Source organism: Misgurnus anguillicaudatus, chromosome 5 (genome assembly GCF_027580225.2).
Source record: "Misgurnus anguillicaudatus chromosome 5, ASM2758022v2, whole genome shotgun sequence".
NCBI lineage: Eukaryota > Metazoa > Chordata > Actinopteri > Cypriniformes > Cobitidae > Misgurnus > Misgurnus anguillicaudatus.
In genome coordinates, this window is record NC_073341.2 from 27,396,214 (window position 1) to 27,412,134 (window position 15,921).

Below are 15,921 nucleotides of genomic sequence, written 5' to 3' on the forward strand. Positions count from 1 at the left end.
AATGACCTGAAAAGAGCTGGGACCACCGTTTCCAAGGTTACTGTTGGTAATACACTAATACACTTTCATGGTTTGAAATCATGCATGGCACGGAAGGTTCCCCTGCTTAAACCAGCACATGTCCAGGCCCGTCTTAAGTTTGCCAATGACCATTTGGATGATCCAGAGGAGTCACGGGAGAAAGTCATGTGGTCAGATGAGACCAAAATAGAACTTTTTGGTCATAATTCCACTAAACGTGTTTAAAGGAAGAAGAATGATAAGTACCATCCCAAAAACACCATCCCTACTGTGAAGCATGGGTTGGTAGCATCATGCTTTGGGGGTGTTTTTCTGCACATGGGACAGGGCGACTGCACTGTATTAAGGAGAGGATGACCTGGGCCATGTATTGCGAGATTTTGGGAAACAACCTCCTTGCCTCAGTTAGACCATTGAAGATGGGTCGAGGCTGGGTCTTCCAACATGACAATGACCCGACGCACACAGCCAAGATAACCAAGGAGTGGCTATGTAAGAAGCATATGAAGGAAACTGAAACAGAAACCTGACTGATCTAGAGAAGATCTGTGTGGAGGAGTGGGCCGAAATCCCTCCTGCAGTGTGTGCAAACCTGATGAAAAACTACAGGAAACGTTTGACATCTGTAATTGCAAACGAAGACTATTGTGCCAAATATTAACATTGATTTTCTCAGATGTTCAAATAATTATTTGCAGCTGTATCATTCAAATAAATAGTTAAAAAAATCATACATTGTGATTTCTGGATTTTTTTTATTTTTTATTATGTCTCTCACAGTGGACATGCACCTACGATGACAAATTCAGACCCCGCCATGATTTCTAATTGGGAGAACTTGCAAAATAGCAGGGTGTTCAAATTTTCCTCACTGTAAATCCCCTAACGCTAAGCTATTAAAGGACAGACACACCTGGTAAAGACCAGAAAGGGCAGGCCATTGGGAAAGAATTTATATTACATAAACACACATATATGCTTTCTGGTTGCACCTGAGATCTGTAACACATCTCCCAAGTAGGTCAGCAAGAAATCGGTCAGCGCTCTGTTCCGGGCAGCATCCCAATACATCTGATCACCAAACAACACCTGGGATGGGAAAGCCCTACTGTTTTCCCTATAACTTACCATGTTTCCCTTTACTGTAATTGCACAATCATGCTACAATAACTAAATGTGTCCGGTTTGCAAAAAACGCCTTTTATAGCTGTCACAAACTTACAAGTTAATCAAAATAGTATCAGTGACATGTATTATTTGACACTCATAATTACTCAGAGTTAATGGATGTTAACTGAAACACTCAACTAAAAGAGCTTAATATACTTACTAGGTCATGGTTTGTGGCGTTTGAATCGTCTTCGGGAAAAGGCTTAGAGACCCCCAACGCCACACAGTTAGCAAAAATGGCCAGAAGAATGAAGATATCAAATGGTCTGGAGTCAGCCATTAAGGTAAAATGCAATTTGACAACTTATTAGTTTGCCTTTCTGTTCATTATTTACACTTTTAAAATAAACATGCTAAAAATATACTTCACAGCAATGCCACAGAAGAACCATTTTTGGTTCTGCAACAAACTTTAAGGTTTCTATAAGAACTATTGCTTTCTTATCTTTATATAGTAGAACAGGGGTCTCTAACCTTTTTGTGAGCAATGGCTACCACAGCGGATAACACATTCTGGAGGGCTACTTTTTGATATAGTTTACTAAAAACTTTATTTTACTTGTTGATATGTTTTTGTATTGTTTAAAATGTTAACATACATAAAAGAAGCCAAGCTAATATAAAATATGTAATAAATAAATATTACAATTGAGACTATTAATAGAATATGCTTTGTGCGAGCAACCTGGTGCCCGCGGGCACTATGTTGGAGACCACTGCTGTACAACCATACTACACTACACATTTTATATTATACATTACATACATATTAATTATAAATATTTTTGTCAGTGACTGAGTTGTAAATGGATACTTCCATTCTACAAAATGCAGAACGGCCCTGCGAATTGGGTTGTTTAGTTTAAGGCAGAAAAGAGCTCTGGGTGCCCGTTGCACTTGGTTGGATCCCTGGACCTGTTTTTTCATGTGTTGATTTTTTTTCTTTTGTGTTCCGGTGGAGCTGGTAGTGGAATTAAGCGTTTCAGTGCGGTTCATCTTCGGCTGTTCGTTCTCTTCCCATCCATCCTTCTTTTCCTCTGTGCCCTCGTCAGCTTCTCCTCTTCCTCCCTCCTCCTCCTCTTCCTCTTCCGCTTCACCACCACCCTCCTCTTCCTCATTGGAGTACCCATTCCCTAAAGAGAGAGAGAAAGAGAGAGAGGCTTAGTCAGTTAATGATGGGCCATATATGTGGATGACACAGCAAACAACCAGCTGCTGATGTCTGAAAGCTAAAATTAACAAATGTATTTTAAACAGACTATTCTTAAATGCATGACGTCAATAAAAAGTCGTACTTTTTCAGATTACCTTTTGACTTGTAATGTTAATAATTTAGCTAAGGAACATGTGTTCTTATTTTAATAGGCTAATTAAGGTGTTTGCTGCAGCAAGTCTTACCCTCATTTAGACAAGTGGATGGAGGGCAATAGGTCAAGCAATAGGTCAAAAGAAGTAAAAACTAACCACTTTGTTAAGAGGGTAAAGAAGATAAAGACAAAGCTTTCTAATCTGTCACAGTCTCTGATGAACAGGAGGACTCTGCACTAGGTGAGGAAAACCACACAGTAACAGCTGTGACCTATTTCCTGTAAGCCATACGAGGGGGGGAGCTGAACGGGATTCTGGGCCAGCGGTTTCATACGCGAGTACCTGTGGACTCATCGCGCTAGCCTCTAGCAAGGCTAACAGCTGACAGCTAACAGAAAGAATTAAGGGGAAGGGGGTGACAGGGAGAGAATACTGCGCTGATAGCAAATTATAACTTTATTAATGAGACCTCAGTGAGACCGTAGGGAATACTTTCAGCCAGTGATAACAACAATAAACACTTCGGATTATCATTTAAAACGGGTGGGCAGGAAAAAGAAATGAACTTTGCGTGAGGTTTTTAAATAACTGCTGCTGTGTGCTGATAAAGGTCCATTCTAAATGGAAATTGGGGGACCAGTTTCGTGTGTCATTAAAGAATGGAAAACAGTGAGATTTTTTGGTTTACATTACAGCTCTATATAGACCTAACTGTACTTGCTAAAACAACATACATTAAAGGGGACATATCATGAAAATCTAACTTTTCACACCCAAAAGGACACCCAAAAGGACACACCCAAAAACAGCACATTTTGGCTCACACCTACAAAGTGGCAATTTTAACATGCTGGGCCCTATTTTAATGATCTAAGCGTATTGTATAAAGTGCATGGCGCGCAGTCTAAACAGGTGTGTCCGATTCCACTTTTGCTAATTTAACGACGGGAAAAGTTTAAGATTAATGTAAAAATGTATTGTTTTCATTTGTATTAAAATGGTTATTTTTTTGGATTAAAACCTTTAAAAGCCGTTTTCGTTCAGCCATGGAAGTAAAAATAGCAGGCTTTTAATTGCTATAAATGTATTGATATCCTATTCCTACATAATCATTGTAATCTCATAAAATAATTTGCAGATATGTAAGAAAAGGTTTGTACTCTAAAAATACTATATTTGTAACAAACAAGAGATAAAGAATAAACGTGCCGAGAGCTGTTTCAGCACTCGGACAGCGCCGTAGGTTTTTTAAAAAGCATTAATTAAAATCGTTCTCATCTCACCATATCCACATAGGTACAGAGTCATCATATACAGTACAATAAATATGTGGGGTAGCATTTAAAAAAAAAATGCATTTGTTTCAAGCAAAGCATTTATTTACTTACCAGGCTACAGGTGAAGCAGCTCTTTACGCCTTCTAACGTCTCATAATCGATCTTCATTTATGTCCAAGAGACTCAATAATAATAATGTTTTACATTTTAATCCTTTGATTTTTCATATTTAAAACGTTTATGTGCTGCTGCGCATCCATGTGATAAGCAAACGTGCGTTGTCATCCCGTTTATAGGCGCATAACACGCTCATTAAATAACAAAAACAATAGTCTATTTTAGTTGCTTCAAAATAGCAACGAACCAACAATGCGCCTGAACACACCTCATTTTCAGACCAGAACGCCCATGTGCGCAAAATTGGGCGCAAATGCATTTGCTATTTAAACGTGTCGCAAAATGTGGAAATGATATTTGCGCCGAGTTGAAACTAGCAAAAGACACTTGCGTCGAGTATTGCGCTGCATTGCGCTGGATGTAATTTTAGCCCGCTAATTAATTATCTATATGGTATTTTGAGCTAACTCTTCTTATACTACTCTGGGGAAACCAAAGATTTATTTGACATTAAAAAAAGTCTTGTGAAATGTCCCCTTAAAGGATAAGTTTAACCTGTGTTTTGTTTTTAATCTGGCATCATCATGGCTGTGCTGTGCTCTGATCTGAATAAAATTTTATGGATTCTTTCATATGGACAGGTATTAAACAAGCACTGTTTTATCTATAAAATAAGTATTTTCATACAGGTTTAACTGGACTTTTCAGTTTAATTTCTTTAAAAATATATAAACCACATTTACATTCTTGCAGACACTGACCTACCACTGAGCTACAGGAATATGCAACACGACAAACTGCACATATGCTGCGTCCGAAAACTCAAGGCAGTGACTCGTTGCCTCGCTGCCTCATGAGGAAATGACTTCGGAGGCATGAAGGCAGCTCAGAGAAAGACTTTCGGACACACTTCAAAGGCAGCGTGTTTGAAATATGAACAGAGAGTGCCTTTGTGATAACTAATCACATATTTGAAAACTACAATAGTAATTTCTAGCTAGAAATGCAATTAAAAGGTGTAAAAAAAAGTGAAAATCTACCTTTATTTACACTAAATTGGTGGTCCAGTCGCGCCCCTGGCCGCCATTTTATTTTTTCGAACTCGACCGGGCTCGACCAATCACATTCTTATTGTACGCCCAGGCATAGGTATCTCAGGAGACAGGAAGTAAACCAAACATTGAATTCGGACATGCCTTGATGCCTTCCTGCCTTGGAAAGCTGCCTCAGAAGGCAGCAATTTAGAGTTTTCGTACGCAGCCTCTGTTGTTCTGTGTATTGGTATACTTTTATGCATTACTTTCTTTCTGATCCCATTTTTTAAACCCTAGTTAGTGTGTAATGTTGCTATAATAGCATAAATAATACCTGTGAAATGATAAAGCTCAAAGTTCACTGCCAGGCTATATATTTTCTTTAACAGAATTTCCCTTTCAAAGCCTAGCAAACGGACCACAGCCCTCTACTTCCTGCTTTAATGACGTGAGTAGAACAGTTTTTTTTTTTGCTAAACTCCGCCCACAGGAATACGTCAGTCGCCAGCTAAGCCAGAGCTAAGCTAACCGCAAGCTAAGCTGCTATCCAATCACAACACACTAAACAAACTACACAATCAGAACTCCTTACGTATTTAAGGAGGGACTTCATAAAACAAGGAAGACATCCGCCCGTTTTGAGGACAGTGAAAGCAGCGGAATACAGATAAGTAAATTGTGTGAAAAATACCGCTTGTTTTACACGTAAAACATGAACACATGTTATATTGCACACTGTAAACACAACCAAAGCTTAAAAACACAGAAAGAACGGGACCTTTATTAAGGCAATCTCAAACTCACTGAACTGGGTCTAAAACCTAACCAAACTGTTTCAGATTTGCATTTGCATGCTGTTTTATGCACATTCTTCCTCTACTAGAGCAAAGACAACACAGACTTGTCTCTAAAGAAAAGGGATTTGGCCCATATGTGCTAATTAGGGATCAAAGATTAGACCCCCACTTAATAAAACTATATAGTAGAATATCCATTCGGGAGGTTCTTACATTCTGTGCATTAAAATGCACTGATGTAATTAATTATAGACTTCAGAAATTATTTGTACGTTTGCAGGTTGATGCAATGACATCAAAGCACGTGCTAGTTGTGCTCTAAAAATGACCCTGCGGCAGAGTAACATCTGCTACTACGAATAAAAAAAAACTTTGGAAAAATTAATTTATGACTTCATCTCAACACAGCTTGAGGCTGATAAGCTTTTCATCTTTCATTATAATTAACGTTTATAAAATAGTTTCCCCTGTAATTTGGCACAGTGAGCGATATATTTTTTTAGGTTTTCAAAAAAAGCCAGAAAGTTGGCAATTTGACAAATGTTAAAAACATAAAGGTCTATAAAATTATATTAAACAGTTAAAATGTTTAAAACATTAGGCTAAATTAGACAAAATAAAACTTACTTTTTCTTTTCTCCTCATACATGTCGGTGATGGTCACTTTCACCTCACAGGAACAAAATGCATGATCCTCATGACAGTTTCTTTAGTTACTTTAATCAGACATGTTTCCAAATGTTGCTTTTCTATGCGAGACGCAAGTTTTCCAGTTTTCCAGTCCTGTGTAGTGTGCAAAAGTGTACTCCTCCTAATGGTTCTTCATCCTAAACCGATGAATTCAGTGGCTTCGGAAGCTTTAATAAATCAAAGCGTAATTTATTTTCCGTCTTCACTGATGAACCTTGAGGCCAGTGGGAAAATAAAAATATAGCAGCTGATAAATATAGCGCACCCTCCTCTATCTCCGCGTTTAAGCCATCAATTCAGGATTAAAGAAAAATGAGTCGTTTAAAGGGACAGGCAGCCTAGAAACTTATTAAAGGCAGGGATATTGGGCAAACGAATTTATGGAGCGTCGACAGAAAATACGGGCGAGTCTTTGCTCATTTCCAATCTGACGCTGGATACATTTATTCACGCTCAAGCGCGCGAGAGCACATGCAGCCTCCTTGCGCTTTTGAGCGCGTGTGCATGTGAGCATACAGCAAATGAAACATTTCACATTAGACCCTATACATTTTCCTTTTTAATTTCTTTACAACAAAATATAAAAACAACTTTTACATATCATACCATCGTATTGAAGAAGATATTTGGAAAAAAATCAAATATAGATTAATAATCAGGACATTTCATAAGGAAAAAGACCAATATGGAAAAAGTAAAAAAATCTTTCAAACTCTTTACCACTAATTGAACAGTGCACACTTGATGGTGCTGTGTGCTGGTTCGTCTGTCAGTCATCTGTGGAAGCAAAGTTTAAAGTTTGATGTCTGCCCAATATTCGGTCTTTATGTCAGATCAACGTTGGACTTTGACGTCAGATCAACGCTGAATTTTGACATCGGATCAAAGTTGAATTTTGCAACGGATCAACGTTGGATTTTGACGTCTGATTGATGGCGGATCAATGTTGAATTTTGACGTCGGATCAACGTTGGATTTTGACATCAGATCAACGATGGATTTTGACGTCGGATCAACATTAGATTTTGATGTCGGATCAACGTTAGATTTTGACGCCGGATCAACATTGGATTTTGACGTCAAATCAACATTAGATTTTGACATCGCATCAACGTTTCATCAACGTTGGAATTTGACGTCGGATCAAGGTTGGATCAACGTTGGAATTTCACGTCGGATCAAAGTTGGAATTTGACGTTGGATCAACATAAAATTTTGATGTCGGATCAATGTTTGATTTTGACGTCGGATCAACGTTGGATTTTGATGTCGGATCAACGTTAGATTTTGATGTCAGATTAATGTTAAATTTTGACGTCGGATCAGGGTTAGATTTTGATGTCGGATCAACATTAGATTTTGACGTCGGATCAACATTGGAATTTGACGTCTGATCAACATTGGATTTTGACGTCGGTTCAACGTTGGATTTTGACGTCGGTCAACGTTAGATTTTCATGTCAAGCCAAAGTTGGGTCTTGACATCAGGCCAATGTAGGTCTTGTCATTAGACCCAACAGTGACCTGATGTCAAGACACAACGTTGTTCTGACATCAAGATCCAAATATAGGCTTTATGCAAGTGGATAGTGCAAATAATTATAATTTAAGTTGATGGATATTCATTATGAAATATTAGCTTTCAATCTACTGGGTTTTTGTAGGCCTTAAAAAGTCTTAAATCAGAGCAGCAAGTCTTAATTTCTTATAATCATGGCATTAAATTGCGTAAGTTATTGTTTATTTCTTGCGTTTCAGTATAGAGTGAAGAGAAGGTATACTTTGTGGTTGAGATGAGATTACTAAAGTAGTATGTCTTGCAAAGAGAAGTGGGAATAGAGTTTTACTTATCAAGTTTATCTACAGCATGGGATTTTTCAAATGTTTATAATTTCTTTATAATATCAAAATTACTCAATTAAAGCCTATTAAAATATATATGAATTTAGGCTATTTTAGGATGTTCGCTCCGTATAAGTTGAATCATATTTGGGGGTCCTTCATAAAGTTTGAAAACCCTTGATCTACGTATTTATCCCTGTGTTTACCTGCACATGACATATTAAAATCAGCTCAGAGCTTGTCTGTATATTAATTCCTCTTGACATTCCCACGACATTCCCGATGGGCAGCACAGTGTTGCCTCAAAGCAAAGATCAACGGTTTGAGAGCAGAATGCAAATTGAACTAGGTGGTGTTTCTGTGTGGAGTTCTATGGAGCGCAAGCTCGTTGCAGCAATTACACGTCTGGCCCGAAGTTAACTTCCGGTCTGTGCTTGTTTTTTGGTCTGGCTACATTGACCTCTGAAACAAATACCTTGTGGAAATAAAAAAATATCGGTTTCCAAGGGGAGACAGTGAGCATGGGTCACCGCTATGTGGATTTGGCAGCCATGCAAGAATACTGCCCTACAAAGCGAAAGCGCAGTAACTACGCATTTGGTCAAAATTGAGTTAAGGGTTAAAATGGGCTTTGTGAGATCTGTTGTGTCTTGTGACAAAGTCTCCTGGTTAAATTTTGTCCCAATTCAGAGAAATGTGTGTGCCAAAATTGCAGTAACATGTTTGACTGGCTGGTGTAAAAAACTTTAAAGCCATTTTTCTCAGTTTCAGTGTTTGCGTAGATACTGCACATAGCCTTTGGAGGGCAGAATAAGGATAGCTAAAAGTGTAAATATTAATTTTAGCTTACACAGTTACTTTAGCTGAATGTAATGGGTGAAAAGCTTTTGCTATTATTTGAACTGAGGTAATTTACTGTTTATTTATTTTGTTTATTTTCAGAAATCTACTCCAAATGGTTGTTATTGGTTCGATACTGAAGTTGACCACAAATGCCGTTTGGTTATGTTGTTGCCTCTGAAACCGTCTAGACTCCTGTGACCCTGCAGATTTGGGGAAAATGGATGGATTCATTCATATGACAAACTGTAAGTATTAAGTTTCTGTAATCCCCTCACAAATGTTCTGACATGACGAATTTAATGTCAGTCAAACCATGTTTTGTAAACATACATTTAAATGAATTTATTTTATATCCTGTCTCCTATAGAAATCAGTGCAAACAATCTTTTTTCTAAAAGATTTTTCTTTCAGACAGAGCAGTTTATTGTGTATGGTGTTAAACCAAAAGCTAGATTGTATAATCACGGCACAGGCAGACAATCATATCAGTAAAGAGACTGAAACCAGCATGGATAAAAATAGCAATGATTGATATCTTATACAAAACAAATGACCATGAAAGTACACAAATCACAGAAAGAAACGTGCACGCAGCAAAATACATAATATATATATATATTTTTTTCTTAATTTCTATTGATGTCAAAGTGCAAATGATCTTAATTCTCAAATATTAGGCTTATTCAGCAAGTCAGTGGCACTCTGTGATTATACATTAACAAAATTCACCTAACTACCAAATAGACATACAGACAATATATAATGCACAATATCTTATCTGATCGTATCAAACATTCATATGTATAGCAAAGTACTAAAAAAACTGGTTAAAAGTAGTCCACTAGACTGCTGTAATAAATTTTTAAATGAACAAATAGTTGTTGATATCTCCAGCATGTAAACATGGGCAGTTAACGCCCTCTAGTGGCTGCGTTGAGAACCATATTTCTTTATAGATTACGTCATAGAATGTTAATAAAATAAGTACAGGTGACTTATTTTTAAAATCACAGATGATTTAGGATGACCTCACTATTAAAAGAAAATATATAAATAAATAAAAACTTTTATACATGGTAGTTTTAAACTTTTTTGTCCAAAATGCTCAGATCAGATTTTATAATATATTATTATATAAAAAGAAAATGATTTGAGGAAAATAATTTGTCTTCATGTTCCTCATTGTTCTAATTTGAAAAAACATTTGAAACCCTTGAAAAAAACATCCTCATAGTCTATCTGCTATCACTTTCTGAAGAGATATATTACTTTGATTTATCTTACTGTCTTACTCTCTCTCTTTGCTATCTCTCTCTCTCATCATCAGTGCCATGGTGTGCTCAGTTAGATTAGAGTTTATCTGAGATTAATGTGTGTCACACTGGTATAAAAGCAACGTTTTAGATTTTGCATTTTAATCTCTGGCACTCATTTTATCCATTTAAACATGTATTTCCATCCACATCAGAAAAGTTCCCTAAAATGGGAACACCACCAGTGTGATGGTAAATTCACTGACCTGCACTTGAGATTTTGTATTACAATATTAATGTCAGTTTTGGGCTCATCTGTGTTTTGAAATGTGATACATACATGTGTTTGTGGGGCTGTGTTTGTTGCTATAAGTCTATACAGTCTAAACTTTGGTGTTTACTAGGAATGCAGTAAGCAGACACTTTACTAAAACTGAGGCAGAGTCAGCACTTTCATATTCCTTATTGACTTTAACCTACAGCCAAACACATGTACACTCTCAAACAACAGCACACACTATGGCACCCCCCCCCCCCCCCCATTATTTATTAACGGCGGTTTGCATTATTGAAGAAATACTATTTAGTTTTTTCACGAACAGTTCAACGTTATCGTGACTCTATACGATAATCAATTTTATAAAGCAATAGCAATTTAACCAAAGATGATGTCTTGCTTGGGGTGGGTGGTGCTTGCGGGTTGCATGCGCTACTGGCACTGTATCCAAGATACCCACACAGTTTCCTTGGCAACGGGAGCGAGCACATGGATAAAGTGTGCGCATTAGTTAATGACGCTTTACGACGCTCCTTTTCTTTTTTCCAAAAGAACAGTAGCGTAATAACGCAGGACGAATCCGAGAATTGCAACACTGTTTATGCAGCATTTTACAGCACATACGTCATTCTACAACACATACGTAATAATCAAGATGTGAGGTGGTTAGCGGGATCGTGAAGTGGACCCGATTGCGAACCTCTCTAATGAAAAGTCTTGGCCGACATCATAGCGACTGTAAACAGTAAATGTAATTCGCTGATGTCAGCTGTATTGGACCCATTAGATCAACTAGACGGTGCTGCAGCGAGCAGACCACCCAGAGTGTCACCCAAATCCACTGTAAAATAGAAAAAATGAGCATGCAAATTTGTTATCAATAAAGCAGTTTTATATCTACAATGAGTACTGTGTGATTACTTCATGACATCCAGAAGAAAATTCTTTATAATAATCAGGATTCCCGAAATTCAAAAAAATATAAATTGGTTGTAGTTACTTTATCTCTTTTTCACGTACAGTTTAGTCTATTTGTTGACTAGTTGTGTTAGAACAGCATTTTGATGTTTTTTGTAAAGTCTAAACAAAATACTTAGTATAAAGCGTGCTTTCTCATCTCACATGCTTCTTTATTTAGCATGTTTTGCACATTTGCATACGCAATGAAAAGCGTGCATTCCTGTTCATTATCAATTCAAGTGTGTCTTGAAGTATTTGGGTAAGGAGTCACGGCGCGTTCATGTATTCCCAGTCTCGCACCGCGCTGTCCAATCGCTTCTGACCATAGGCGGTCCGATCCTTCCCCGTTATACACGGCGTATCCTCCCCATTCCTGCCTCCTCCTCCTCTCCTCCCCTCCGCTTGGCTGCCTTATCATCGCTTCCTTGTTGCCAAACCTGCAAAGACAGGGCTGTACTGAATGCAGCGTAATTTTGACCCATGTTCCATTAGCCGAGCAGCCCTGAGGGCAAGACACTTCCGCGCTGGACTGTAATGCTACACTGTCCTCCAATTCATCCTCAACCGCTATGGATCTGTACCCTTAGTGCGCTGCCGCTGCCTCATCCAACACGGCGTAATCTGCAGTCACCTGCGACTCCGATAGGCAATCAATATTGATAGAGTATTTATAAGGATTACAGCCATTAGGCAACACGTCGCGGGGGAAAGGCTGGAAATATGAAGGTATGTCACGAAGCGTCGCATTATTGCTTGATAGACCATCTGATACTACTGGCATATGCTTTGTCCATTCATTTCCACCCGCCTGTCATAGCGGACTATAGGGCGCAAATTCCATTATGTCCTTGTTTAGGCTCTGTGTGGGGACTGTACTCACTTTGCCTTTGCAGCATTTAACAGCGCGCTCTCCCTGTCAGTGTTTTTGTCAACTATCTTCACCGATACGCGATATCCATGGGATATAAAGTCAGCACGCGATACGGAATCGTTTAATAATAGCGCGTAAAAGTGCGCCTCTGGCAACAATAGCAGCAGTACTGTACATGATCGCGAGCGGATCAGGACCGCATGGTGAACTGTTGGTCCACGTAGTAAACAGGGGCCTCGTATACATGTTAGGGTGTCAGTTTTAAAGAATTTGGATGTGTTGTCTTTTTAAAATGCATAAAACTGTGTCGTGCGTAATGGCGAGTAAATATAAATATGTCAAACGAGTTTAGAGCAGTTTTAATTGGCGATTTTGCAGTGATACAGTATGAGATGAAGTGTGGGATTCATAGTCCACTCTGCTGGTAAATAATGACCATTGCAGTCATTGGTTAGTGGCATGAAGCCTCACTCCCTTTAAATGGCACATCATAACCCTCCACACACTCATACACCACCAGAATGATCCATTAGGTTTGTGAGGTCGTGTTTCATTCATACAAAGAAATGGTACATTTATATGAATTTTGGTGTATGATAATTAGGTAGCAAGTGTGTGCCATACAGTAAACAGTCCAATGTTACAGGAGGGTCATTTTTAACCAGGTCCCCATAGTCAGCATTACTGACTGCACCAGTACACTTTAGTCATCACACTTACGCTCTCTTACTCACTCCAAAGATTTACCGGCATGCAAAATGTTATCATACACAATCACTGACCATGACACCTTTCAGAACGCTATTACTGCAGAACTGTTACTCACTTTTTGTTTCTTTTTCAAGGGTATACAGTTTCATCTCACACTTTCCGTTTACATTTGTTTGTAAAGGCTGCTAGCATGAAGGTTACAGACCTAAATCACCAGCCAAATAGTGTCCTTATGCAAATTAACCTGCGCAGGTGTGCATCGTGCATATCCATATGTATGAGCATGTGTGCATGTACCATAAAGTTTCATCTCTGGAATTTATAGTGGCCAATTCGCCTAACCAACATGCAGGTTCACAGCGAAAAGATCTGTGTGTGATATGAAAACAAAAATTTTACTATATATGCTTTTAACAAGGTGACAATTGTCAGGTGCCTCTTTGAATTCAGTCCTAAACTTACACTCACTGTACTGCTAAACTAGCATCTACTAAGTCCTTGACTGAATAGACTCCCAAATTTCAGATTAGAAATTTAATAAAACAGTATTAAAATGTTTGTTTTTATTCAGGGAAGAGGAACCTTGACTGCTGATGTGAAGAAAAAACCAAACCCCATGGCCCTTCAGTGCCCTGAACGCTTTAATGGTTCAGCACATAATGACAGACTGATATACCTGAGCTTCTTTTCACAGTAGCGATCCGCAGTGATGGCGCAGAGAGATATTACACATGTCTGCAAGTGATTACATCTTATTGGGCTCTGATCTGAGATGTAACGTCATCTGACAGTTATGTTTCTCTAAATACAAAAACAAGATTAATACTGTCATTTTTTACAGTACTAGATAACATTCAAACAGTAATGAACAGTAATTGATGTTAAGATTTAGATCTCTCAGTACTTTAACAAATAGGAGCCGCCATTGCAGTTGGGCCCCAAGGGCCCATATATCCCTCTTACTAGACCAAATCTGATCTGCCTCTCTCTCCTTGGCCCAGTGACATCTGGAACTTTAGTATTCAATTAAAGCTGTTCCCGATTTGAGTCAGTTCATCAACTTACCTGAAGGTCCAGAAGGATTTATCTTCTCTCTGCACTTCATCTCTGGTGGCACACAGTCCCTTCGAGTTAACAAGAATAGCCGTCAGAAAAAAAACCTGGCTCTGTATATGAATGTATCTGAGCAGGGGTAAAACTTCTTATTTTGAGAATTTGTAGAACTGAAATAATCCCTTTAAAACGATTAGTTTGACTCTGCATACTAAAATTATTGGTACGGTTTTCAATAGTGCACTTGACAACAGTTTGAATGACTTTGAAATGCGACCCTTTCATTTACTGCTTTGCAGGTCTTAAATGCTCTTGAACAGCATGAAAACAAACAATTCTTTGTTTGGTGTTATGAGTTCTTTGTTCATCAGTATGATGGGGTGGCAGTTTTGGGCATCTTTCCAAAACTTAATCAGCATGCATATGTAATGTGAAGTATGCAAGCAGGATTTAATCATAGAGAGGGTGGGACAAGGTTTCTATAAAGGTCGGTCGGTTGAGCACTGTATATGGGTGATTCTCACGAAATCCAGACTTAGAAGGTGTCCAGCATCAGATTTTTTAAAAAGCCCTTGAAGACATTTTTTTTGTACATATAAGATTTAGGTCTGAACTTACTATAACCATTATTTTAAGAGGATTTAAAAAATATTTATTATAGAATTTTTTACAGTTTTTAGATTATCATTAGTAAAAATTACATTAAATATACGCATTTACAAACTCATGTTTCGGTAATGAGAACTAAAAAGTTGTCTAGGTACTATGACAAACAAATTTTAACTTTTATCTGGAGATAAAAAATGAGGACTGCTTACCTGGTAGCCATCTTGAGTGCCACAGTCAATAATGTCCCTTCCAACATTTTTTTTAAATGTTAGTTCCTTGAGGGCTTAAACAATGATTGAAAATTGTTGCGGAGGATGAGAAAAATTTTCTTGAACACATTTATATTCCTTATTATTATTATCTCCACATTTACCAATGATCACCAAATACCACATGTTTCTTTACTGTAAATGTTTATAGTATAACATCCACTGAAGCTTTATATTTTTTTGATTTTTTAATTATAAATATTTCCATGTCAAAGAACCCAAATCCAGTCATGGACACATTGCGGTAATGAAAATTTTCCTCTTAAATGTGGAAAAAACAAGAAAATTGGTTTTTATGATGTCATTTGAAATCATGTGCAAAATAGTACATGAAGAGATGTTTGTAACTGTATGCTTCTTATTTTGATACTCTTTGCATTTACTTTTTTTATCAAAATGTTTAATGACACCTCATAAGTCTAATTTCGTGAGAATCACCTATAGATAACAAAAGAAACATCAAGGTACAGTGCTTAAGCTGTCTTCGAGTGTAACAGTGTAGTGTGTGTACTGTCAGTAGTCTTGTGTACTACCATGAAACATCATCCTGTTGAGATTCCAGAACAGAAGTGCTAGACAATAGCTAAAGTTTTATATTTATTTGTTTCTACTAAATGCTGAATCCTGTTTCACCTGCACAGTTTTGTTTCCTTATTGGTCAAGTATACAGTTAGACACTCACTGTACTGTATATAGCATTCATGATCTCTACTGTTTGTGTGTATGTGTGTGCGCGCACTCAAGTGAGGTGTGAACACACTGCGGCAGGTTGCATGGACTTTGACACTTGGAAATGCTCACGCCCCTGTTTGCTTTTAG

At 37.8% G+C, this 15,921-nt stretch overlaps 2 protein-coding genes across 8 annotated transcripts in view; one reads left to right on the forward strand and one right to left on the reverse strand.

Moving 5' to 3' along the window:
* The window catches only part of cacna1fb (calcium channel, voltage-dependent, L type, alpha 1F subunit), a 64,502-nt gene extending 57,688 nt beyond the window's left edge, over positions 1-6,814 (reverse strand). For 3 of the 4 annotated variants that reach the window (XM_073867882.1, XM_073867881.1, XM_055168363.2), the window contains exons 1-3: positions 6,352-6,814; positions 2,006-2,324; positions 1,352-1,457 (exon numbers count right to left, since the gene is read on the reverse strand). In XM_073867882.1, coding sequence (XP_073723983.1) covers positions 1,352-1,457; positions 2,006-2,324; positions 6,352-6,373 — 447 coding nt within the window. In that variant the 5' untranslated portion in view covers positions 6,374-6,814. Of the gene's footprint in view, positions 1-1,351; positions 1,458-2,005; positions 2,325-5,261; positions 5,353-6,351 lie in introns of those variants that run through there. The other variant, XM_073867883.1, reaches the window with a different exon arrangement.
* Positions 6,815-9,185: 2,371 nt separating this feature from the next.
* Positions 9,186-15,921, forward strand: part of magixa (MAGI family member, X-linked a) — a 55,821-nt gene continuing 49,085 nt past the window's right edge. For 2 of the 4 annotated variants that reach the window (XM_055167647.2, XM_073867885.1), the window contains exon 1: positions 11,973-12,315. The gene's annotated coding sequence lies outside the window, so the exon portion shown is untranslated. Of the gene's footprint in view, positions 9,345-11,971; positions 12,316-15,921 lie in introns of those variants that run through there. The other 2 variants (XM_073867884.1, XM_055167649.2) reach the window with 2 other exon arrangements.